Source organism: Mustela putorius, unplaced genomic scaffold (assembly GCF_011764305.1).
Source record: "Mustela putorius furo isolate JIRA1106 unplaced genomic scaffold, ASM1176430v1.1 tig00003898_pilon_pilon_pilon, whole genome shotgun sequence".
NCBI lineage: Eukaryota > Metazoa > Chordata > Mammalia > Carnivora > Mustelidae > Mustela > Mustela putorius.
In genome coordinates, this window is record NW_025422047.1 from 9,098,471 (window position 1) to 9,125,339 (window position 26,869).

Below are 26,869 nucleotides of genomic sequence, written 5' to 3' on the forward strand. Positions count from 1 at the left end.
TGGGTAAATAACAGATTTTGTTTTCGTGTAATTGTGACCGTCCACTACTTGAATACAAAGACAAGTCTGTTTCTACCACCATGGTTTTTACAACCTGGTATTTTTGCCCATGTGGCCAAAAACGACAACAAGAAGCTTAATTTATGGATGACAGACTACCAGGTTTTGTTTTTATTACATATGAAAGAAATCAGGTACAAAAAGAGAATACTCTTTCCCAGCCTATGAGAAAGAAATCTATAAATAAAGCTTTATGAAAAACCAAATGGAGACTTGCAGTATTAAAAGGAACCTCTAAATGGGTCCCTTTCTCTGAGGATTGATCTCAGTGTAAATGGACATTTACAGATTTTAAATGTTTTTAAGGGAACAAAATCCATACTGTGTCATTATTTAAAATGCTCTGTTACACATTTCACTTAGTTTACATAAATCCATCTTGCTGCAACTTGAATGTAATTGCTACTATGATCTAAGTATTCATACTAACTTCTAGTTTACACAGTGTAGCTTCTGTAAGTTAACATATCTTTTCATTGTCATTTACAGTTTTCACTGACAGGAGGAAGAGATGCCATCATTTATTTGTATATTACTTTTTCATAAGTGTCCAGACAGGAAAAGAAAAGGAATATATAGAGAAATTCTTAATGTGTTAGATAGGAGAATGTAACATTCATATCCAGGCTTTTTGACATGAGCAAGAATTGGGCAATAACTGGCAATTGAGAAACTCAGAGAAGTGGTTTTTAAACTGTCACCGAGGTCTCCGTGGAGGTGTCTTAGGGCTCAATTCAGGGAGGGGCTCAAAGGTGGGGCACTCCAAGCTACTCCCCACTGTCTTTAACCCACGTAGCTTTGTTTTTTGGACTTCTGAAAATCTGTTGCTGTTTAAAAAAAAGTTTTTAAGTCAATGAAAACAGCATGAGCCAGGAATGCCTGGGTGGCTCAGTTGGTTAAGCGGCTGCCTTAAGCTCAGGTCATGATCCCAGGTTCCTTCAACTCCTTGCTCATTAGAGAGCCTGCTTCTCCCTCTACCTGCTCTGCCTGCCACTCTGCCTGCTTGTGCTCTTGCTCTCTGACAAATAAATAAATAAAATCTTTTTTAAAAGTTAAAATTAAAACATACTGATTAAAGGAGGAAAAAAAAAAACAGCATGAGCCAGATCATAGAAATAGAGCATACTAATGTCTAAGGAGATTATATGCATGGAACATGAAAGATATGTCGGTAATGGTAGGAGATATGAATGAATCTGAATATCAACCCGGAAAAGGACTGCCCATTGGGGAAAAAATCATTTGCTTAACTGAGCTAGAACGGAAACAAAATGGAGCTTTGACTCTGATTTGTGTGTTTGGTTATAAAAGGTTATTATAGTAAAAGTAAAAGCAGGGTTATTAACTACCTCCTCATAGAATTAGGATTCTTTCCTGAGTTGCAGCCTCAAGAACAGAACATACAGACCAATCTTTCTTTGTTTGTTTTTATTCTTTTAAATGTGAGAGCTACTAAAACTGGGAGAATCTCTGAGTACAGAAATGGGGTGTAGTTGATCATCATAGGTAGGCAGCCTGTGTGCCCTCTACTTAGGATGTTTCATGCTCATTTGGCCTCCCCAAAGTCCTGCTAGTTCCTGAAGGTCCCGCTCCTCCAGAGACAGCCCAAAACCCCTGTCCTTACAGTCATCATCAGTATTCCCTTGACCCTCTCCCTCAGCACTTACAGCATGTTTTATGTTTACCGTGTTTCATCTGTAAATTGCAATTTCCCTCTAAGAGTTTGGTCTTCTTTTTCACAGCACATCACAATATCAGATGCCAAATAAATGTTAGTTGAATTTGAGAGCAATGACAATACAGTTCTCACTTAGGAGATATCTAACAGAATTATCTGTTAGATAATCTAACAGAATTTCAACTATACTTGTGTTTGAGCACATTTTTAAATCTTAGAATTCTGATGGTACACTTGAAGTCATTAAGTTTACAAAAGAACATTAGACATGAAAGGAATAATTACATTATGATTGGTGTGGAAGGAAGGGTGATGCTGGTCAAAGAGTAACTTCCAGCTATACATGAAATAAGTTCTGGAGATTCTCCTGTATAGCATATTGATTATAACTAATGTTACTCTATTATATACTTGAAAGTTGCTAGAAGAGTAGATCATAAATGTCATCACAAAAAAGAGATAATAATTATGTGATACAATGCCGTTGTTAGCTAATGCTGTAGTGATTATCATCTTGCAATATGTAAGTATCAAATCAACCCAGTATACACCTTAAATTTGTACAATATGTATCTCAATAAAATTAGAAAAAATAATTAGGCTATGCTCACTACTACTCTACTATTGTGCTATCTTAAGAATTATCTGTAAAAGTAGCTACAGCCACTGTACTTTTTATCTGGTCACTCTTATGTGTAATGTCATTGCTTAAGTGCCCTGACTACTTTCCTATTATTCCCAAGAGGCAAAGTCCCAGAGAAATCATTGTGTGTGTGTGTGTGTGTGTGTGTGTGTGTGATAGTCTCCCTGCTTCCTATCTTACTTGCACCAGAGTGTACCTTTTCTGGACTAGGTCACACAGCATGCCCATGTTAGCCTTTCATTGAACAGATGTTACAGTAACAATACATGTACCCAAGTGTAACCAGAATTTGGTATCATATGAAAGATTTAATGGAGAATTTGCTAATAATCACTGCTATATGGCAGAGTGGTTGAAAACTGTCAAAATATTTATCTGATCAAGCTTTTTTGAGAAAGACTGTAGCTGTATGTTGGGAGTTGCTTGCTCTCAGAATCCCAAATAATTTGATTTGGGGAAAGAAGAGGAGCCTCATCTAACACTGGCAGGTGATACTTTATACTTTTGAGTCCTTTTTTGGCAGGGAAAGTTGGTAAAATTAATCATAAAGTAAACAGCATTTTTGTAAGATATGTGTGGAGGTTTGGAAGGTTGGTAACATCTGACCCTTTTTTAAAACTGCCCATTAGAATAAATCAAAGGGGAACCATAGCTTAGAAAAGCAAATTATCAGGCATAGCCCCATAACCATACCTTAAGAGTCAGTAGAGTAATAGAATGTTCTATAGGTCAGGTGCCCATTGAAATCTAAGGAATTGCAGAAGGCACTGAAAAATGGGCAGATTCATTAAATGCCTGCAGACTCCAGAATATCTATGAGGAGAAAACTTGTCATATGAAACTGAGCTATGACTTGGCCTTTTCCATTATTCTCAAGTAAACTGGACTTCCTAACTACATAACTGAATGGAAAACAAAAGTCCATAAGATCCTAGATTTTTTTTTTAAAGAGTTTATTTATTTATTTGACAGAAAGAGATCACAAGTAGGCAGAGAGCCAGGCAGAGGGGGGTGGGAAGCAGGCTCCCTGCTGAGCAGAGAGCCTGATGCGGGGCTCTATCCCAGGACCCTGAGATCATGACCTGAGCCAAAGGCAGAGGTTTAACCCACTGAGCTACTCAGGTGCCCCTAGACTTTTTTTCTTAAAATTCCATGTCTGATTCTAGTGTATACATAAATAAAGATGACTGCATATTAAAAAATACATATTTCTCTGATCTAGATGCCTCGTTTTGAAACCTAAAACTAGCCACTTCTATTTGCTTGAGGTTTGATGTTTTATGTTTTATTTCTCAATTCCTGTATTCTCTATTTCTTTGTTGTTTCCATGTCCCACTGTAGGCAGAATTTTACCTAAATTCCCCAGCCTCTTAAGAAAGCTGGGAGTATCTCAACCTCTTGAGAAAGTTGAATTTTACCTGAATTCCCCAGCCTCTTAAGAAAGCTGAGAATATTCCAGCCTCTTGAGAAAGTTCCCCAGACCTTATTCCCAAGTATACAGGAAATCCTTTGATTTTAGTACAGCAAGGCTTAATCATCTATCCTAGGGAACCCCCGTGACCACTATTTTATTCTCTATTCCTTTCCATTCTGTGGCTTGTCATCCTTCATCTTCCATTCAGCTGGAATCCAGTTGTCCTACTTTTAAGATCAGGTTCTTAAGAGAGCTGCAGTTTGTCATAGATACAGGGCCAGAGGTCCCAGTTTTCCAAAAGCAGTTTCAGTTTATGTCCATCATTCTGTATAATTATTAATAGAGACCTCTTTCATCTTTGAAGGTCCTGGTATGGACAATTACATGTTTGCCTAGCCATAGCACACATAAAAGGTATTTCTTGCTCTACACCAGGTACAGCCAAACAAGTACATACAAAGATTGGGGAGCTTTTTCCTTTATGATTCCATTTGTTCCCCAGTTTATTTGGCCTATAATAATTCAAACATAGCTTCATTTTTTTTTTTTTAAGATTTTATTTATTTGAGAAAGAGAGAGGGGGAGGGAGCATGAGCAGGGGAAGGTGCAAAGGGAAAAGCTGACTCTCAGGCCCCTGGGATCATGACCTGAGCTGAAGGCAGACACTTAACCGACTGAGCCACCCAGGTGCCCCAAACATAGTTTGTAATTATTGCAATTTGACAGTAGAACCAATCATCATTGGGCTAATAACCTATTGAAATTAATCTCATGTCTGTTCCCAGGTTCCCCTTCTGGCTGAAATTTATGGTATAGAGGGAAATATTTTCAGGCTTAAAATCAATGAGGAAACTCCCCTGAAACCCAGGTATGAGGTTCCCGATGTACTCACAAGCAAGCCCAGCACTGTAAGGTAAGCCAAGAAACAAGAGAACTTGGATACACCCTCAATATGGGCTTTTATCATACACTGAGTAGCAGATTTTGTATGTGCCTCCTGTTTTCTCTATTCAAAGCTACCATCATTTGCCAAGTTTGTGTTCAGTTATTTGGCAATAAGTTTATCCATTTTGTATGTTATCCATTCTGTTTTCTCTTCTTATGCTGTGATTAATCGGCCCTTGTAAATGGGGAGAGGCAGAACTTTTGATGCCTGCTGTCCTTTTCACAAAGAAAAGGATTCATCAATCTGACTTTGGGAATAAGTAGAAGCAGAGCTATTTAATTTCCTCAATTTAGTGGCAGGGCTCCAGAGATCTAATGCACTAGCCAAACATGCTTACTGTAATTTATACAGTTAGGCTGACTCACTTTTAATTAATGGTAGTCTCAGAAGTCTAACATGTAATTTGATTGAGAGTCAGAGATAAATTAATAATCAGTGTCTAAGTGAAAAAAAAATCTTCGGGGATTAAAAAGTATTTTCCATGTCACTGCAGCATCTTGTTCAGTTCTCAGCACACCTTCCAGTGATATTTCAACTTGGTTCTCCCTGTTGATTCCTGTTATTTCTTTTATATATTATTTCACCAAGGGAATAGAAGATTATACCAGATGCTTTAATTTTCACTATATTATTATCATAATTTTATGTAGATTATTTTTTCCATAAAAATTTAATAAAGTCAATAAATTATAGGGATAAGTTATTTCAATTATAGTAGAATCATCATAAATTCAGAATAGGTCTGTCTATTCATTGAGCTGCTACTCTATGCCAAGAACTTAGGAAACAGGAATTAAAGAGAGACTCTTCTTAAGACTTCACAGTTTGCTTGTGCACTTGTTTTTATGTGTGTGTGTGGGTTGGTGGTTGTGGGGGTGTGTGTATATTATTGGTCACACTATATTATTTTCACTATCCTGGAGGATTTGCTTTCCTGGTAGATCCTTTAACATTTTTACAAATTCATCTCTCCTTCTCTTTTTCTGACCCCATATTTTGGGGTCAGGGCAATAACTAGCTTTGTTTAGTAAATATGGCATATTCTACTTCTGTTCCAACCTCTTTCTAGAGGGCCTTTTACTACTGCAGAAACTAGAAAGCTAAAAACCATATTCCTCCATCTCTTATATTCCCGTGCAGCTAGTTTCTGGTATATTTCAGGATCTACCAATGATTGTACTTACAGGGATCTTGATTTCAGTACTGAGCTTCCCATTTTGCTAGTATGGATTTGGCCACCATAGAATGTCTCTCTAGAGGTATACTAGTGAGAGCAGTAGTTTTCTGATCTCCAGAGCTAACGTGGCATGATCCTGGAGCCCAGCAGTTGCCATAGTGACTTCTGATTATCCACCTTCCTGATTCTAGTTGCAATAGAAGTTTCATTGACCATACAGTTATGCAGTATTGTTCTGTTACTATTACCTCAACACGTCCCATGATGTTGTAAGCTCCTAATTTCCCCATATTAAGTCACTTATTTTCTACTTAAAATAGAGTGTTTTCTTTAATCTACAGTTGACTCTGGGTTGATATAGTCTTTAGTATCAGAAGTGAGTATAGACCACAAACCCTCCAGGATGGGAATATGAGATTGGTTAGTTGATTTGGCTGGATTTGGAGATAGCGAGGATATCGTTATCATTAGGATGAGATATTAGTGTTATGGACTGAATTGTGTGCATGTCCCCCCCCCCCGCTTCCCCCCCACAGACTCATTTGTTGAAACCCTAACCTCCTGTGCCTCTGAATGTAACTGTATTTAAAGGTATGGCCTTTGAAGAGGTAACTAAGTTAAAATTGGGTCATTAAGGTGGGCTCTAGTACAATATGACTTGTGCCCCACACGAAGAGGAGATTAGAACACAAGTAACACAGACAGAGGGATGACTGTGAGAGGACATAGCAAGAAGAGGAAAGCCAAGGAGAAAGGTCTCAGAAGAAACCAAACACTGACACTTTGACCTTGGACTTCTAGCCTCTAGAATTTTGAGAGAATTAACTTCTGTAGTTTAAGCTACCTACTCAGTGTGGCATTTGTTGTGGCAAACCTAGCAAATTAAAAAACTGTCAGTAAACCACAGCATTCCTTGGCAGAGTTACGTAAATTACTACCCATGGTCAACTGAAATAAAGTGCATATTGAGAGTATAGCCCCTGCAGACAAAGCAATAGGGACATAGCATAGCACAATTGTCATAAAGAACTTAAAACTCTGAAGTGGCCTCTTATTAATTTAACTGAAGAACTTAAAGAAAGAAAAGTACAGTCTCAGGTTTTAAATTCTTAGCTTAGGCATTTGTCAGAAACCAAGTAAGTTTTTTAATGACAGTCCTAAAAGTCTCTCATATCTGTTGTGGCTACAGAGTTCTTATAGCTAAAAATCAGATACAGAGTTTGTCTGTGGTTTGCTGAGTTAGACCATGAGTTTAATTCACAGCCTCATCAGTTCTGTGAATTTAGAGCACTAATTGGGGAAAGGGAAAATTATATAGCAGCATTTGGGAAGATTTGAATAACGAGTACTCAGACCTCAGAATTCCATCAAGCCTCCTATTCCAGCAGAAGCAGCTCCTTTTCCTCTAACAAAGCTGATCCAACCTTACTTGGACACCCTGTGTTGACCTCACCTAAGATATATTGTGCAGGGGGATTCTAGTGTTCCTTATGCCTCACACCACCCTTCACTGCCTTTAAAACCACTATCGGAGTCGAGCATGCCTAAAGAGCTAATTACAGTCAAACCCTATCCCTAAGGAATTACAAGATTTTCTCTGGGCAAAAACCTGGTATATGGATGGGAATAATTTCTGAGGGGCTCCTAGACCGAAGGAAGGAACACAATTTTAGGACTGCATTAAATTTACTGACATGGCGGGGCGCCTGGGTGGCTCATTGGGTTAAGCCTCTGCCTTCAGCTCAGGTCCTGATCTCAGGGTCCAGGGATCCAGCCCCACATCGGGCTCTCTGCTCTGCGGGGAGCCTCCTTCCCCCTCCCCCTCTGCCTGCCTCTCTGCCTACTTGTGATGTCTCTCTCTCTATCAAATAAATTAAAAAAAAAAAATTTACTGACATGGGTACATGTACCAGAGAATCTAGATTTGATATGCTAGCTTGGACAGCTGGGAGTGGATCTAATTATTTGCTTGGCTGGTTAATTATAATCTGTGTTCACCTATGGACTCTGCTGAATGAAGCTGAGATACCAGAAATTCCTTGGCAGAGTAGAAGAAATAATCCATAGACTTAGGGAGGTAAAGATGTTGAAGTGGATATATCATACTCAACAGCTCATCTAGCTCCTAATTTTGTTCTCTAAGAGGATCCAAAAGATATTCCCTTCACTGAGAAATAAATTGGTAAGGGAACATTTGGAAAGCACTGTAGTGAGTGAATATCTTTTGTGAGCGAGACATAATGGTGGGAAATGATGCCATCAAAATGGGCTCCCTGAGGGGTGCCTGGGTGCTTAAGTGTCTGCCTTCAGTGCAGGTCATGATCTCAGGGTCCTGGGATAGAGCACTGTGTCATGGGAGGTTTCCTGCTCAGCGAGTTGGCTTCTCCCTCTCCTCCTCCCCCTCCTACTTCCCTTCCCCCTGCTTGCTCTCTCTAATAAATGAATTTTTTCAAGATTTATTTATTTATTTATTTATTTAACAGAGGCACTGTGAGAGAGGGAACACAAGCAAGGGGAGTGGGAGAGAGAGAAGCAGTCTTCCTGCCAAGCGGGGAGCTCGATGTGGGGCTCAATCCCAGGACCCTGGGATCACAACCTGAACCTAAGGCAGATGCTTAACAACTGAGCCACCCAGGTGCCCCATCAAATAAATAAAATCTTAAAAAAGGGCTGGGGCCTCCCTGATTTCCCTGGAGACCATAAGACTCCAGGTGGCAGAATGAAAGTAGCAGCATTTAGTAGGTAGAGACAAGGTGAATATGTTTCCATAAGGTGCAGCAGTATATGTATGGTACCCAAAATACCCAATCAAAGGATGCATTGGACTGAAATAGATGCACTAAAGTGGAACAACCAAAAGAATTCAGTTTGTTGAACAGTGAGATACAACCTCTCACCCAACTCCAGACAGTTTCCAGAGCCCAGGCATCTTGCTTGAGGGGTGGGGTTTAGAACCCGTGGAGAAGGACTTGATAAGGATATAATAAGAACATAAAATATCCCTTTTCACCTTCCCTAAAGAGGCATGTGACCATTTACCAAAATGACAATGCACCAAGAAAGAAATACCTAGACCTCTGAGGGGTTATAAGTGCTGCCTCTGAGCTTACATAATTCATGGGGATCCAGAATATCCTAACAGTCTACCTATCAAATTGGGGACTGATGGGAGTCAGGAGGGATTCCATCTCACTGGACTCAGTGGGTCAAAATCCAATCTAGGTTATCTCCTTAGTTTCTGAGTGTATGGTTGGGATGAGAGAAAAAAGCAAAATGTTTAGTGCACTGAAGTGTTACTAGACTGTCCAGACCAAGGTAATGATGATGATAGCTAACATTTATTGAATGTTTATTATGTGCCAGCCACTGCCTGGTGTTTTGCATGCATGATCTCATTTAATTCTCCCCCAAAGCTCTATTTGTTCTTGCTTTTATTATTTCTACTTTACAGATGAGGAAACTGAGAACTGGGTAGACTGATTAATTTGTCCGAAGTTATGCACCTAGTGCATGATAGAGCTATGTTCAATCCAGGCTTTCTGACCCCAAAACCCGTGTTCTCAGTCACTTCTTTCTCCTGTCTTATCTATGCTATGTCACATGAATATTGATTTACAATTTTTTTTTTAATTTTAGAGAGAGAGAGAGTTTATGCAGTGTGGGGTTGGGGTAGGTGGGGAGGGGCGGAGGGGGAGAGAGAAAATCTCAAGTAGACTCCTCACCCAGCACAGAGTCCAACACAGTCCCGAGATCATGACCTAAGCTGAAATCAAGAGGCAGGAGCTTAACTGACTGAGCCACCCAGGTGCTCCATTTACATATTAATTGAAATTGAGAATCACATTGAACCATGTAAACCTGTTTTTCTCTTGTTTTATTTTCTAGGCTTATTTCATGTGCAGGGGATGCAGATAGTCTGGTATTGACAGACGGAAAAGGAGATCTGAAGTATCATATCACAGCAAACCCATTCAAGATAGATTTGGTGTCTGAAGAAGAAGTAGTGATGAGCATAAACTCCCTGGGCCAATTGTACTTTGAGCACCTGCAGATTCCTCTTGAGCAAAGGTATTTTTGCACATTACTTGACATACAGAGATCTTCAGAAAACCTGACTGTGATTACTAATTGCCTAAATAGTTGATAAATTGCCGTGGAAAACTGGTTGCTTTATTTGCTGAGATAGTGTTCTCAGATATTTCATCTTTTCAACTGTGCAAGTATAAACAGGCTTGATGACAAAAATGATTCCCAGATTTTTGCAACTTGATATTCTTAACATATCCTCAGGTCTTGTTCTCAGGGTCATGAGTTCAAGGCCCACACTGGGCTCCATGCTGGGCATGGAACCTACTTAAAAAAAAAAAAGGAAAGAAAACAATCTCTGAGAAGGAACTAAAGACTAGCAGAACAGATCATACACAATAAGGACAAAAAGAAAAGACCACATCCAGATGGGTCAGAAGAACAGAGACATGATTTAGTCAGGTCCCACACCCCCGGGGCAGCAACCCATAAGTGGGAAGGCTTTCACAACTGAAGAAGCCTGCCCTGAGGGACAAGGGGTCTGAGCCCCACATCAGGCTCATATCTATCTCAGGGAACCTACACCAGGAAGACAAGCGCCCATAATGTCTGGCTTTGAAAACCAACAGTTCTTATGTCCCGGAGAGTCAGAGGGTAGAAAACTGACTGTGCTCTCAAATGGCATGTGCACAATCACACTTGGCTTTGAGTTCCAGTACAGAGGCAACCACCTGAAAAACACCTGGGTTACATGTGAAGGAGGTCCATTGACTAATATTAGGGCACGTGCCAGAATGGCAGGAATCTGTTGCAATGTCCTCCAGGGACAGATGCACTATGGGTACCATTCTACCTTGCCCAGGGTTGGTGGGTGTCATTTCTGGCACTCTGTATCTACTATGCTAGAGCACCACTCACCCCCTACAGTGTTCCCCTGCAAATTTGCTCCACCCAAGCCACCTCCCAACCTGTACCCTCTCCCAAGTGTCTCTGCACCCTGGTATTCCCTGTGGGTGCCTTTGGCTAGCATCAGAGTTCCTCCTATGCAGCCTTCAACCCCAGCACTTGGAACAGGGAGCCTCAGCTAGGACCAGAACCCCTCCTAAGCACCTCCACCCAGGGCGGGCAGCCCTACAAACCAGAACACCTATAGCAGTCACAACTGGACCTCTTAGCAAGCCATGCAGGAGACATGCCCCACGCACCAGTGTATCCATAGCTGTCATAACCCAGCCTCACAGCCAGCCATGCCAGAGACCAACCCCACACCAGCATATCCACAACAGTCAGAACCAGGTCTCTCATGGGCTAGCCCCACTAACCAGCATGACCATAGTAGTCAAAGTCAGACCTCACAGACCGTCATGCTGGAGGATAGCCCTACTCATCTGTGAGTCTGCACAACTGCAACCCAGTCACTACAGAAAGGTACATGCAGCCCACGTAGGGAACACTTTTGGGGCACCTGACTGGGGTGGCTAGAGGGTTTACACTATTGGGCCTGCAGGATACCTTCTGCATAAAGCTATTCCTTCAAGATCAGGAGATGTGACTCATCTACCTAATACATAGAAACAGAGACTTTGGCAAAATGAGAAGACAGAAGAATATGTTCCAAATGAAAAAAACAAGTCAAAATTTCAGAAAAAGAACTAAAGAAACAGAGATAAGCAATTGATGATCAGAAAGATGCTCACCAAACTCAGGAGAAGGATGAGTGAACACAGCGAAAACTTCAACAAGGAGGTAGAAAATACTAAAAGAACCCATCAACTGAAGGATATGGTAACTGAAGTGAAATATACACTAGAGGGAATCAACAGATTAGATGATGCAGAAGAACAGATCAGCAGTCTGAAGACAGGGTATTGTAAATCACCCAATCAGAGCAGCAAAAAAAAAAAAAAAAAAAATTTAAATGAGGATAGTGTAAGAGACCACTGGAACATCAGACATACAAACATTCATCTTTTATGGGGTCCCAGGAGAAGAGAGGGGGGAAAAAGGGGTCAGGAACCCCATTTAAAGAAATAATGGGGACACCTGGATGGTTAAAACATCTGACTTTAGCTTAGGTCATGATCTCAGCGTGCTGGGGTCAAGCCCTGCCTTGGGCTCTGTGCTTAACAGGGAGTCTGCTTCTTCCTCTCCCTCTGCCCTAACCCCCACTTGTTCTCTCTTTCTGTCTCTCTCTCTCTAATAAATAAATAAAAGGGAAATAATAGCAGAAAATTTCTCTAATTTGGTAAAAGAAATAGACATCCTAGTTCAGAAAGCACAGAGAAAGACCCACCCCAAGACACATTACAGTGGAAGTATCCATAGTTAAAGATGGGGGAATCTTAAAAGCAGCAAGGGAAAAACTAGTTACATACAAAGGAAACCCCTAAACATAATAGGCCAGAAGGGAGTCAAGCTATGTATTCAAAGTACTGATAGGAGAAAGACTTATAACTAAGAATACATTTACCTGGCAAGGTTATTCCCCAGAATTAAAGGAGAAATAAGGAGAAATTTCCCAAATAAGCAAAAGCAAAAGGAGTTCATCAGCATGAAACTGGCCTTCCAAGAAATGTTAAAGGAACTTCCTTAAATGGAAAAGAAAAGTCCATAACTAGAAATAAGAAAATTATAAAAGAAAAAAATCTCACTGGTAAAGATAAGTGTCTAATAAAGGTATAGTTCAACCACCTGCTTAGCTTATATAAGTTTAAAAAACAAAAGTAATGGGGCACTTGGGTGGCTCAGTGGTTTGGGCCTCTGCCTTCAGCTCCGGTCATGGTCTCAGCGTCCTGGGATTGAGCCCCGCTTCTGGCTCTCTGCTCGGTGTGGAGCCTGCTTCCCATCTCTGCCTGCCTCTATCCCTACTTATGCTCTCTCTCTCTCTGTCAAAAATAAAGTCTTTAAAAAAAAAAAAAAAGACAAAAGTAATAAAACCATCTAGACCAGGGGCACCTGGGTGGCTCAGTTGGTTGGGCGACTGCTTTCAGCTCAGGTCATGATCCTGGAGTCCCAGGATCAAGTCCCACATCAAGGCTTCCTGCTCAGTGGGGAGTTTGCTCCTCCCTCTGATCCTCCCCCCTCTTGTGCTCTCTCTCTCTCTCATTCTCTCTCAAGTAAATAAATCTTTTTTTTTTTTTTAAGGCATCAGACCTACAATAATTAGTCAAGGGATACACAAAACAGTAAGATAGAAAATATGACATCAAAAACATAAAACATGGTGTGGGAAGAATAAAAATGTAGTGCATTTAGAATATGCTTTAGCTTAAATGACCAAACAGACTTTAAAACAAAGACTGTAACAAGAAACAAGACCATCACATAGTAATGATAAAGGGAAAGATCCAACAAGAAATGACACATTAGACCAGATGAACTTTATACACCCATATATGCATGTATATACATTCTTTTCAAGTGCACATAGAACATTCTCCACATTAGGTCACACATTAAACCACAAACAAAACAAGTCTCAATAAATTTAAGAAGGTGGAAATCATGATCAAGCATACTTTTCAACGGCAATGTTAAAAAACTAGAAATCGGGGCACCTGGGTGGCTCAGTGGATTAAAGCCTCTGCCTTCAGCTCAGGTCATGATCCCAAGGTCCTGGGATCGAGCCTTGAATCAGGCTCTCTCCTCAGCTCTCCTCTGCTTCCTCCTCTCTCTCTCTTTCTCTCTCTCTCTGCCTGCCTCTGCCTGCTTGTGATCTCTGTCTGTCAAATAAATAAATAAAATCTTAAAATAAAATAAAAAACTAGAAATCAAGTATAGGAAGAACACTGGGGGGGAAACCCCCACAAACACATAGAGGCTAAAAAGCATACTACTAAACAATATGTCAACAAGTAAAGAGGAAGTAAAAAAAAAAAAAAATACCTGGAAACAAATGGAAGTGGAAACACAATAGTCCAAAATCTATGGTTTGCAACAAAAGTAGTTTGAACAGGGAAGTTTATTGCAAAACAGGCCACCTCAAGAAACAAAACTCTCAAATGGACATTGTAACCTTACACCTACAGGAACTACAAAAAGCAAAACAAAGCCCTAAATTCACAGAAGGAAGGAAATAATAAAGATTAGAATGGAAATAAATGAAATAGACTTAAAAACAATAGAAAGGATCAATGAAATGAAGAGCTGGTTATTTGAAAAGATAAACAAAATTGATAAACTTTTATCCAGACTCATCAAGGAGAAGAGAAGGCCCAAATAAACAAAATCAAGTGAAAGAGGAGAAGTTATGGTCAATACCATGGAAATACAAAGGATCATAAGAGACCATGATAAATAATTACATGCCAGCAAATAGGAGAACCTCGGAGAAATAGATAAATCCTAAAATACATAGTCTTCCAAGGCTACATCAAGAAGAAATAGAAAATGTAACCTAATTACTAGTAATGAAATTGAAAAATCCAAAATCTTCCAGCAAACATAACTCCAAGACTAGATGACTTCATAAGCGAATTCTATAAAACATTTAAAGAAAAGTTAATACCTCTTCTCCTAAAAGTATTATAAAAATTGAAGAGGAACGAATGCTTCCAAACTCATTCTATAAGGCCAACATTACTTATCATTAAAAAATAAATTACAGGCCAATATTCATGATAGACGTTAATAAAAAAAATCCTATACAAAATATAGCAAACCAAATTCAACAATACTTTAAAAGAATCATACATCATTATCAAGTGCATCTCAACAGATGCAGAAAAGGAATTTGATAAAATTTAACATCTATTTATTATAAAAACTTACAAAAACATTGGTATAAAAGGAATGTACCCAACATAATAAATGCCACATATGGCAACCCATAGCTAACATCATACCAAGAGTGAAAAGCTGAAAGCTTTTTCTCTTAGAACAGGAAAAAGACAAGGATGCACACTCTTGACACTGTTATTTAATAGTACTGGAAGGCCTAGCACAGCAATAAGACAAGGAAGGAAGGAAGGAGAAAGAAAAGAAAAGAAAAGGTGGGGGGAGGAAAGGAAGGGAAAGAGGAAGGAAGGAAAGAAGGAAGGGAGGGAAGAAGAGCATCCAAATAAGGAAGGAAAGGAAAGGAAGAAGGAAGAAAGAAAAGGCATCCAAATAGGAAAAGAAGTAAAACTATCACTATTTGCAAACTACATGATACTATATACAGAAAATGCTAGACTCCATTAAGAAACTACTAGAACCGGGACGCCTGGGTGGCTCAGTTGGTTAAGCAGCTGCCTTCAGCTCGGTCATGATCCCAGCATCCTGGGATTGAGTCCCACATTGGGCTCCTTGCTCAGCAGGTAGCCTGCTTCTCCCTCTGCCACTCTGTCTGCCTATGCGCTCGCTTGCTCTCTGACAAATAAATAAATAAATAAAATCTTTTTTAAAAATGCTAGAATTAATAAATGAATTCACTATAGTTGCAGGATGCAAAATTAATATACAGAAATTTATTGCATTTTCATATGCTAACAATGAACTATCAGAAAGTATAATTAAGAAAACAATCCCATTTACAATTGCATCAAGAATAAAATACCGGGATGCCTGGGTGGCTCAGTTGGTTAAGCAGCTGCCTTCGGCTCAGGTCATGATCCCAGCGTCCTGGGATTGAGTCCCACATCGGGCTCCTTGCTCCGCAGGGAGCCTGCTTCTCCCTCTGACTCTGCCTGCCTCTCTGCCTGTGCTCGCTCTTGCTCTCTCTCTCTGGCAAATAAATAAATAAAATCTTTAAAAAAAAAAAAAAGAATAAAATACCTACAAATAAAGGTAACAAGGAGATGAAAGACCTGAACTCTAACAGTCTATAAGACAATAATGAAAGGAACTGAAGACAGCACATGTACTCATGGGTTAGAAGAATTAATATTGTTAAAATATCCATACTATCCAAAGCAGTCTATAGATTAAATGCAATGCCTATCAAGATACCAATGAAATTTTTCTCAGAAATAGAGCAAATAACCTTAAAATTTGTATGGAACCACAAAAGACTCCAAATAGCCAAAGCAACCTCAAGAAAGAACAAAGCTGGAGATATCATGTCCCTTGATTTCAAAGTATACTACAAAGCTATAGTAATCAAAACAGTATAGTATTGGTACAAAAACAAAAACACAGATCAATGGAACAGAATAGAATCCAGAAATAAACCCATGCATATATGGGTAATTAATCTTCAACAAAGGAAACAGGAACATACAGTGGGGAAAAGACAGTCTCTTCAATAAATGGTGTTGGCTACTGGTATTTACCCAAGAAAACAAAACACTATTTAAAAAAAAAAAAAGATGTGTGCACCCCTATGTTTACTGCAGCATTATTTACAATAGCCAAGATATGGAAGCAACTCAAGTATCCATCCATAGATGAAGGGATAAAGAAGATGTGGTATATATATGTATATTATGTATATGTGGTGTATGTACACACACACAGTGGGATATTACTAAGCCATAAAAAAGAACAAAATCTTGCCATTTGCAGCAACATGGATGGAACTGGAATAATGCTAAGTGAAATAAGTCAATCGGAGAAAGACAAACACCTAATAATTTCACTCATGTGGAATATAGGAAACAAAACAAATGAACAAATTAAAAGAAACAAAAACAAAAACACCCCCAGACTCTTAAATATAGTAAGCTAGTGGCTGCCAGAGGAGAGGTGGGAATGGCAATGAGTGAAATATGTGAAAGCAATTAGGAGTACACTTACCGTGATGAGCACTGAGTAAGGTATAGAAGCGTTAAAACATACTATACACCTGAAACTAATATGTCACTGTCTATTAATTATACTTGAATAAAGAACATATTTCAAATATTAATCTAGGCACTGACTTTACACCTCATAAAAATAAGCTCAAAATGGACCAGAGATCTAAATGTAAAATACAAAACTATAAAACTCCTAGAAGAGTTTTTCTCCATAGGAGAAAACCGAGATGACCTTGGGTATGGTAATGATTTTTTAATACACCATCAAAGGCACGATCCATGAAAGAAATAACTGATAAATTGGGCTTCATAAAAATTAAAAACTAATGTTTTGTGAAAGACAATGTCCAGAAAATGAGAAGACAAGCCACAGACTTTTAAGAAATATTTGCAAAAGATGTATCAAACGAAGGACTGCTACCCAAAACATACAAAGAACTCTTAAAATTCAACATAAGAAAATGAACACTGGGGGCGCCTGGGTGGCTCAGTGGGTTAAGCCGCTGCCTTCGGCTCAGGTCATGATCTCAGGGTCCTGGGATCGAGTCCCGCATCAGGCTCTCTGCTCAGCGGGGAGCCTGCTTCCCTCTCTCTCTCTGCCTGCCTCTCCGTCTACTTGTGGTTTCTCTCTGTCAAATAAATAAAATCTTTAAAAAAAAAAAAAAAGAAAGAAAGAAAATGAACACTGAACTTTAAAGCGTGCAAAAGAGCTGAACGGATGTCTTACCAAAAAAAGATATACAGATGGCAAGTAAACACATGAAAAGATGTTCAACATCATCCAAACATTACAGATTAAAACAAGATTTCTCTAAAAAGTGAAAAAAGTACATTACAGTACATCTCTCTGAAAGTTTTTAAAAGGCAAATACAAATCTATGTTTGAGGACCCATACATACACTTGTGGGACTGCTATAAAAAACAGCAAGGGAATGGTTTCACACAAAATTTAGTAAAGTGGTTACCTCTGAAGTGTGAGGGAAGAAGGTGGATAATACATTGAGGAACGGCACACAGAAACTCCAAAGGAGTTAGTCATCTCTGCTGCTTCAGTGGGTTCACAGTTGTTCACTTTCGTATTATTCTTTAATTCTGAACTTACATTATATACCCTTCCATAGTCATACTTTATTTTTTTTTAAAGATTTTATTTATTTATTTGACAGAGAGAAATCACAAGTAGTCGGAGAGGCAGGCAGAGAGAGAGAGAGGGAAGCAGGCTCCCCGCTGAGCAGAGAGCCCGATGCGGGACTCGATCCCAGGACCCTGAGATCATGACCTGAGCCGAAGGCAGCGGCTTAACCCACTGAGCCACCCAGGCGCCCCAGTCATACTTTATTTTACACTAAAAAAATTAACACATAATGCAGATGGATAGACAATTCACAGAAAAAATAGGAACACCGTTTAATGTATAAAAATGTATTATATGTAAGTATAATACATTTATATTTATTCAAATATAAATACATCTTAATAAACGAAGCTATTGGATTGATGTTCATCATAAATGTTCGATTTCATAAACTTATTTTTGTAATGACATTATTTTTAATAAGTTAAAAGATATAATTAATGGGTCCTCAAAATTTAGAAATTAAAATCATCGTTGAACAAAACTCTGTCAATCTTCCCATGAGTGAAACAATTTTATTTTTATTAAAACAGAGCTACCAAAGAAAATAAGGAGGACACATCAGCTGACACTTCTCAGGTAATCTAGATTGAGCGATTTATCTTTTTTAAAATCTCTTTCACCATCATCATCATGATGTGGAATACAACGGTTCTGTTCTCCCCTTCCTCTCAGAGTCGGTACTTGATAAACCCTCTACTGCATAAATATGGGACCACCTATCTCTTTTGCTCACCTTGTCATCTCATTCTTTCGTTCCTTTGTTTATTCATGTATTTATTCGTTCATAAAATGGGTAATTCCTGAGTGTCTGCTTTTGTGCCAGTTCAAAAAATTACGCTCAGCAAGAAGGATGAGCAGTGAATAAAACAAATCCCAACCTGTCCTTATGAATCTTAGCATCTAATGGGAAAGATAGACACTGACCAAGTACAAGCATGAGGAGTATTATGGAAGAGTGCTGTAGGAGAATATAACAAGGAGCTTGACCAAGACGAGGTTCAAGATAGACCTCCTGAAGGAAATGGTTTTCTAACTGAAACTGATGCACGAAGATACATTAGCTAGTCAAAAGGTGGGAAATGAATATTCCAGGTAGGCGGAATTTCATATTCAAAGACCTTGAGGTAGGAAGAAGCACATCTGAAGAAATTTTTAAAATATATATACTTTTTAGTGGGAGAAAGAAAAGCAAAGGTAAAGGTGTTATGTAACTAAAGGCCAGACAGATAGGCAGGGCAGTTCTGTGGCAAGTCTTGTAATAATTCTTGCATTCAACAAATGTTCATTGAGTATTTCCTATATGCCAGTTACTGTTTGAGGAACTGATGATGTATTGTTAAATAAATCAGAGTCCCCCATTACCTGGAGCTGTCATTCTTCGATGTCTTGTTGACCTTTTTGGACTTTTTGGACTAAGGGCAAAGGGAAACTATGGAAAGGTTGTAAGCAGCAGAGATATGTGGTCTGGTGTCTGTTTTTAAAAGATTATTTTAGCTAAATTATGGGAAATGGGCATTCCAGAAATAATCTCTTCATCCAAAGCCACATGCATCTTCAAAGGACCCCTAACCCCTTTACCAGGAATGGTAAAAAAATATTTCCAGTGCAGTAAGGACATGCATCTTCCTCTTGAAAACTGACCCGTGCTAATGAATATGAGAGAGAATATTTTTCCCATTTTTCAAATAGAGAAGGACAACTAAGACATAGCCTTACACAGTTTTGTAACATGTCCAGTCAGCTTTGGGGAGACCTCTAATTAGATAGCTTAGTGATTTTGTGTAATTGATGTCCTTGCAAGAATCTGATGAAAGCTATGAACCATCTCTGTAGAACAAAATTTTCATACTGTTTGAAGGAGTTCCCAAACTCTAAAGCCCATCCACAGACCCAAGGAAAATAGTCCCTACATTAAGAATTCAGATGTGATTTAAACACACACACAAACAGAGGCTCACTTTATAGAAGCTTATAATTATGAAGAAACCACCTAGAAATGTGCAAGGGCTCTTTTTTGTTTTTTTTTTTTAAAGAAACATGCATTACACACACACACACATACAAACACACAATTTCTAGCAAACTTTTTCATTCTACCAGAGAGGAAGAAAGAAACTTGTAAAGCCAAGAAAGGAAACTTGTAAAGCCGAGAAAATTCATTAGCTCTGCATCAAAAGACTATGAACTTGAGCAGTCTTGACTTATTTGGTTTGGCTAATTGAAGGAGGGCGGGGAAGTACTCATCTCATCCAAAACATTTGCTTTGGGACTCAAGTTATTTGATTCTAATTTTTTGCCTCACATGTTTACAAGGGAAAAAAAGAATTTTAAAAATCTGACTTCTGTAAAGACTGTTTTTCAAAGTGCTTTCACATCATTTTGAACTGTGTAAAGATACTCATGTCAAACGGTGAGGCAGTTACTCAGAAAACTCAGCATAAAATTACAATATGGTCCAGCAATTTTGCTTATGGATATATATCCAAAAGGGAAAACAGGGACTCAAACATTTGTATGCTTGTATTCTTAGCAACATCATTCACAGTAGCCAAAAGGCGAAAGCCGTCCAGCAACCCAAGGGTCATTGACAGATGTATGCACACACAAAATATGGTATACACATACAACGGACTATTACTCAACCTTAAAAAGGAAAGAAACTCTGACACATGCTGCAAAATGGATGAATCTTGAAGACATGATACTAGGTGAAATAAGCAAAAATAGAAAAGGACAGATACTACATGATTCTAGTTATGTGCAATATATGCAGTAGTCAGATTCATACAGATAGGCAGTAGAATGGTGGTTGTCACAAGTTGGGGGTGGAAGGTATGGGGAGTTTTTCATTAATGGGTATGGAGATTCAGTTTGGGATATAAAAGTTCCAGAGATGGATGGTGACGATAGTTGCACAACAATGTGAATGTACTTAATGTCACTGTGACATTAATGTGCATGAAAAAAAATGGGGGGCCCTGGCTGGCCTAGTTGGTAGAGCATGTGACTCCTCATCTCAGGTACATGAGTTCAAACCCCATGTTGGATATGAGATTACTTAAAATAAAAAAATAAATAAACTGGTTAAAGTGGAAAATAAGTAGTTAAAATTGTAAATTTTATGTTATGTCTAGTCTACCACAATAAAAAATCATATTCATGTCAGCTCCAGTTCATAAGGAGGATGATTGCTGGGATTTATATAGAACACAGATCAAATTTGTTAAATATACTGTCATCACACACAGGTCTTTTAAAAGATACTCGTTTTCTCAGTCTAGTTTTTTAACAATCCAAATAAAATGTGCTGTTGTGGTAACCACATTTGTTGCAGTATATAAACTCAATTTGCTCTTCTTATGCCATCAGGAAGACCAAGACGATCTGGGCCTGTGGGAGGAGAAATTCGGAAAATTTGTGGATATCAAAGTTAATGGTAAAGTTGAAATTGTAGTATTAAAACAGATCTTGCCAAAAATGGCTAAATATTGCTACCTAAAGTCCCTGAGCCTTGGCCCAAACAAGTGATTTCTATAAGGGGAACAGAAATCTCAGATTTGGGTCCTTTATTCTTCAGTAATGCACTGCAACAGAGAAAGAGTGAATGTGTACCTTTTGTGGGGAATGAAAGAGAAATATAGGCCTCATGGAGTTGTTGATCTCATGTTAGGGGCCTAGGTCAGCACACTGCTAGTACTACTTAGTATATCAGACAGCCACAAGTTTCACATTCTATTTTTATGAGAGTCAAGTGATGAGAAATGAAGTTCTAGACCTCATTAGCTCCAATATTTCAAGCCATTGGTTCTCAACCTTCTCCAGGCCTCCCCATCATTCACATGTTTATCACATGCCAATCTGTGACATTTCTCACTAGATTTTGTGATAGTGGTAGTTTGTCTCTTCCCTAACACCTTGAGAATTTCTGTTCTAGCATCTGGATCTATAGCCTAGGATAATGATTAGGACTGACAACATGTCCAAAATGTATAAGTAGGGGGGCCATCGGGCTTTCCTTTCTGTAACATCATAATCTCTTTTACCTTCTCTATAGTACCCCTTTTCCATAAATTCCTTTAAATAAGGACCATTTCACATCCACAACTTCTCCTAAGAGTGAATTTAAGTCTCTTATTTCTCCTAGTTACTTGCATTTTTCCCCATATCTCTAAAATAATTGTTAAATAAAGGACTTTGTTTCTGGTTAAAAAAAAAAAAATTACCTATCTACAATCACAGGGAGGAGCCAGGAAAGATCTTTCTGATACTTTTTACATTACTGTTCCTATACGCAATAAGAATAAATGATCATAAGAAGACACCCAGTCTTTTATATAGTGAAGATTAAAATTGCTCAATATCCTTTGTTTCCTAATGTAAATAAGCATGCAATACATTTTAGGAAAATTTAGATTAGAAAAAAATTTAAAACTTCATAGCCGTATTTTACGGATAGAAAGGAGGTTTACTATAAATGAGGACATGAAGAGCTTCAGCACATAGCTAAAGAAACACTACTAAGTGACCAGAACTTTGCCTTGTGCATGTTTGCATCCCCACAGTACCTGAATTTAGCATCTTATAGAAAGGGCACACAAGCTTTGAGCAGTGGCAGTATCGTAGCCAATGAGGTTTATCCGAGGCGCATTTATTGCTAATTGAGAAAGAGCACACACGTGATTTGCCAACTGATCAGGCCAAGTTCAGGTCTCTCGATCCCTAGTCACAGGTAAATGAGTCTCCTTAATTGATTGTCCTACAGAGAAGCAAAACTCAGTATTCTGGTCCCCATAGGTCCTGCCTCCATTGGTTTGGATTTCTCCTTGCATGGATTTGAGCATCTCTACGGGATCCCGCAACATGCAGACTCACACCAACTTAAAAATACTAGGTAAAGTGAAAAATTCTTATAGGATGCTCTGGTTTAAACTTAGAAGGGAAAACATTTGAGTTGTCTGAGCCTGGGCCAATATGTGCCTAGCCTTTTCCTCCTTGATACTGCTTATAGATCTTTAAGAGCAGTGGTTCTTAATTTTTATCTTACTTTTTTTGGCAAAAAATTGAACATTTAAAAAACTGTAATGCTGAACCTAAAATATACAGAGGAAATAAAAATATGGAATGATTGTGGTTAAAATAGGGGAGATAGCCTCATCACCACTTCCCCAGCTTTTGCTTTCACTCCTCAAGGCCTCTCTGTGGAACCTGAGAGAATATCCTGTGAAAATCACTGACCTAGAAAAAGTCTCCCTACCAAAAAAGGACAGTGAGCCAGAGAATGGAAAAGTGTGGTATCTTATGTCACCTTTGATTCCTTCAGGGAGATCATTTCAAACTAACACTATTGACAAGTAAATGCCAGAGGTATCAGACTGAGAGGAATCCAAACCAAAAAGAAGAGTCTGATCAAGTTTGCTGGGTTGAAATGCTGTTTGCACACCTGGTCAACAGGTGGGCATGGTCACAAGCAAATCAGAAACTGTGCTGCTCACACACCAAGCCAAGCTTTGGCCTCCCCACCCCAGTTCAGTTCCCCATCTTTCCCTACTCAGCACTGTGGAAGCATGTTAAGAGACTGTCATTTTGTTCTGGCAGTGGAGAAATACAAAATTTGCCAATTATATCTGCTCTTTTTTTGCTATTGTGGAGAAGTCACAGGAAACAGTCCTCACCTCAGGAGAGATACTCGGAAGAGATATCTAAGATATGAGACCGTGCATGCCAATTGTCACAAGAGGGGAGGCTAAAGGAATCAAAGGAGGGAATCATATTAACCATATTTGGGTTAGGGAGGTGTTAAGAGTTGAGCCTTGAGGGGCACCTGGGTGGCTCAGTAGGTTGGGCCTCTGCCTTCGGCTCAGGTCATGGTCTCAGGGTCCTGGGATCGAGCCCCACATCGGGCTCTCTGCTCGGCAGGGAGCCTGCTTCCCTTCCTCTCTCTCTGCCTGCCTCTCTGTCTACTTGTGATCTCTGTCTTTCAAATAAATAAATAAAATCTTTTTAAAAAAGAGTTGAGACTTGAAAGATGCATAGGACTCAAGGGTTTGCAGGGGAGATTGGAGCTATGCTATTCATTGATAATAATATATTTGTGGTTATTACTGCTGATAGTCCATCTTTGTGTGTTTCAGTGATGGTGATGCTTACCGTCTTTATAACCTGGATGTCTATGGATATAAAATATATGACAAAATGGGCATTTATGGTTCAGTGCCTTATCTCCTGGCCCACAAACTAGGTAGAACTCTAGGCATTTTTTGGCTCAATGCCTCTGAAACTCTAGTGGAGATCAATACGGAGCCTGCAGTAAAGGTGAGCTTATGAATCGTGACTGCATGCCATGCTTATGTAAGAAACAAAACCAGTGTAGTTCTAGCTCTGGACTTTGTAGTGACAGTTTTCTGCCACCAAAGCCTTTGCAGTATAATCAGTGAAAGTTAATAATATGTACCTGTTACTGACCTATGGATGATACTTACATATTACAATATGAGGGAAATTCTTTAGAACTTCATTCCACTCTTTTTCTAGTACACGGTAACCCAGATGGGCCCAGTTGCAGCTAAGCAAAAAGTCAGATGTCGAACTGATGTGCACTGGATGTCAGAGAGTGGAATCATTGATGTCTTTCTGCTGATGGGACCTACGCCTTCTGACGTCTTCAAGCAGTATTCATACCTTACAGGTACTTGCATGTGGAAGTGCCAGCCTCTTATCCCATTATAATTCCTCTCTCCTATGTATCATCACTGTAAGTTAATATTTGTTGCACCCATATAGAATGTATACACAATTTACCCAAGCTTTTCAAGAAGCAAACGTTTCTCCTTCCACCTTCATCCCATTCAGCTTGGTAAAATGTCCTGGAGCTAGAACGCTCTACTCTCTGATCCTTAATACTCTCCGTTTGCTTTCCTCAGACCCTTTAAGCTGTGGGCTTTCTCTGCCTTCATCTCAGACAATCAGTGTCCCAACCTGAACTTTTCTATGTTCTCTTCTCCATTAAAACATACCACTGGCTTTAGCACTAAAGCATTTTGTCTTTAAAAGATGTAAAGATCATCTCTGTTGATGCAGAAAAAAGCACTTGACAAAATCCAACACTGTTTCATGATCAGAACTCTCAGAAGTTTAGGAGTAGAAGGAAGCTTCCTCAATATGATAAAAGGCATTTATGAAAAATCCACAGTTAACACCCTATTCAGGGGTGAAAGACTGCAAGCTTTCCCCTAAGACCAGAAACAAGACAAGGCTGCCCACTTTACCACTCCTACTGAATATTGTACTAGAAATTCCAGCCAGCGAAGTTAGGCAATAAAAAGAAATAAAAGGCATCCAAATTGAAGAGGAAGAAGTAAAATTATTTCTTTTCACAGATGATGTGATCCAAGATGTTAGAAAATCCCAAAGAATCCACAAAGAACTACCAGAACTAATAAAGAAATTCACCAAAGTTGCAGGGTCTGTAATCACACAAAATTAGTTGTGTTTCTGTAGACCAGCAATGAACAATCTAAAAAAGAAATTGAGAAAACAATTCCCTTTATAACATCCAAAAGAATAAGCTACCTAAGGATATCTCTAACCAAGTAGGTGATTAAAACTATGAAACATTGCTGAAAGAAATTTAAAAGGCCTAAATAAATGGTTAAAATGGCCAATTTTATGTATTACATATTTTTGCCACTTTTAAAAAAATGGTAGTGTAATATATCCCCTAAAATTGAACTGTATACTTTAATTGGTTGAATTTTATGATATTTGAGCTATATCTCAATAAAGCTGTTACAAATAAAAGTAACGCAGCATTGCTACTGCTGCATTCTGTTAAAAGCCCCTCGATCCAGCCCATATTGAGGAGGAAGAATTTGATTCCAACTTTGATGGAAGAAATGACCGAAAATTTATAGATATGTAAAGACACTCATATAGGAAAAAGTACTGTGAAGGCCCACCTACAGGGCCCTTCAACACTGTTCTAAGCCTAGTTTATAGGAAAATGCTTCAAAAACAGTGGATATACCACCATGTCCAAGGAAAGCCAAGTTTTAAGTTTATAGATTATCTGTTGATGAGGATTTAACTCAATCAGATTGCTCTTTCTTCTTTACCAATATCATTACAGTTACATCTTCATTTTTGCTTGACTCAATATTTAGTGGTTATACTTTTCAAATACTCAAGAGTGTCATATTGTATTCATTTCACTTTACTCCCCAGAGACTTCCTTCCCAGATCTTTCTGTCCTGCCCCCATTGGGATTCTCTTTGGGCTCTCTGCACAGCTGTCATCCTGGGAGTTTCCTAAGAAAGTGTGCATTGGAGGTACACTTTTTGCATCTTTGCAGGTACAAAAACATCTCTTTTTCTACCTTCACCCTTGATTGATCATTTGGCTAGCTAGATTGAAAATTATTTCTCTCAGAATTCGAAGGCATGTCTCTTTTACCTTCTATCTTCTTTTTTTTTAAATTTATTTATTTTCAGAAAAACAGTATTCATTATTTTTTCACCACACTCAGTGCTCCATGCAATCCGTGTCCTCTATAATACCCACCACCTGGTACCCCAACCTCCCACCCACCCCGCCACCTCAAACCCCTCAGATTGTTTTTCAGAGTCCATAGTCTTTCATGATTCACCTCCCCTTCCAATTTACCCCAACTCCTTTCTCCTCTCTAACACCCCTTGTCCTCCATGATATTTGTTATGCTCCACATATAAGTGAAACCATATGATAATTGACTCTCTCTGCTTGACTGATTTCACTCAGCATAATCTCTTCCAGTCCCATCCATGTTGCTACAAAAGTTGGGTATTCGTCCTTTCTGATGGAGGCATAATACTCCATAGTGTATATGGACCACATCTTCCTTATCCATTCGTCCGTTGAAGGGCATCTTGGTTCTTTCCGTAGTTTGGCGACCATGGCCATTGCTGCTATAAACATTGGGGTACAGATGGCCCTTCTTTTCACTACATCTGTATCTTTGGGGTAAATACCCACGAGTGCAATTTCAGGGTCATAGGGAAGTTCTATTTTTAATTTCTTGAGGAATCTCCACACTGCT

At 39.0% G+C, this 26,869-nt stretch overlaps 1 protein-coding gene and 1 pseudogene across 7 annotated transcripts in view; both read left to right on the forward strand.

The window, feature by feature from the left end:
* Window positions 1-26,869, forward strand: part of GANC (glucosidase alpha, neutral C) — a 74,006-nt gene that overhangs the window by 8,658 nt on the left and 38,479 nt on the right. For 6 of the 7 annotated variants that reach the window (XR_006602925.1, XM_045067937.1, XM_045067936.1 and 3 more), the window contains exons 5-11: window positions 4,581-4,708; window positions 9,804-9,986; window positions 18,330-18,375; window positions 21,169-21,235; window positions 22,594-22,690; window positions 23,931-24,111; window positions 24,331-24,484. Coding sequence is in view for 6 of the 7 variants with exons in the window: in XM_045067937.1 (XP_044923872.1) it covers window positions 4,581-4,708; window positions 9,804-9,986; window positions 18,330-18,375; window positions 21,169-21,235; window positions 22,594-22,690; window positions 23,931-24,111; window positions 24,331-24,484 (856 nt within the window). In the remaining variant the exon portion in view is untranslated. Of the gene's footprint in view, window positions 1-4,580; window positions 4,709-9,803; window positions 9,987-18,329; window positions 18,376-21,168; window positions 21,236-22,593; window positions 22,691-23,930; window positions 24,112-24,330; window positions 24,485-26,019; window positions 26,226-26,869 lie in introns of those variants that run through there. The other variant, XM_045067940.1, reaches the window with a different exon arrangement.
* LOC123388423 lies at window positions 22,397-22,522 on the forward strand (annotated as a pseudogene).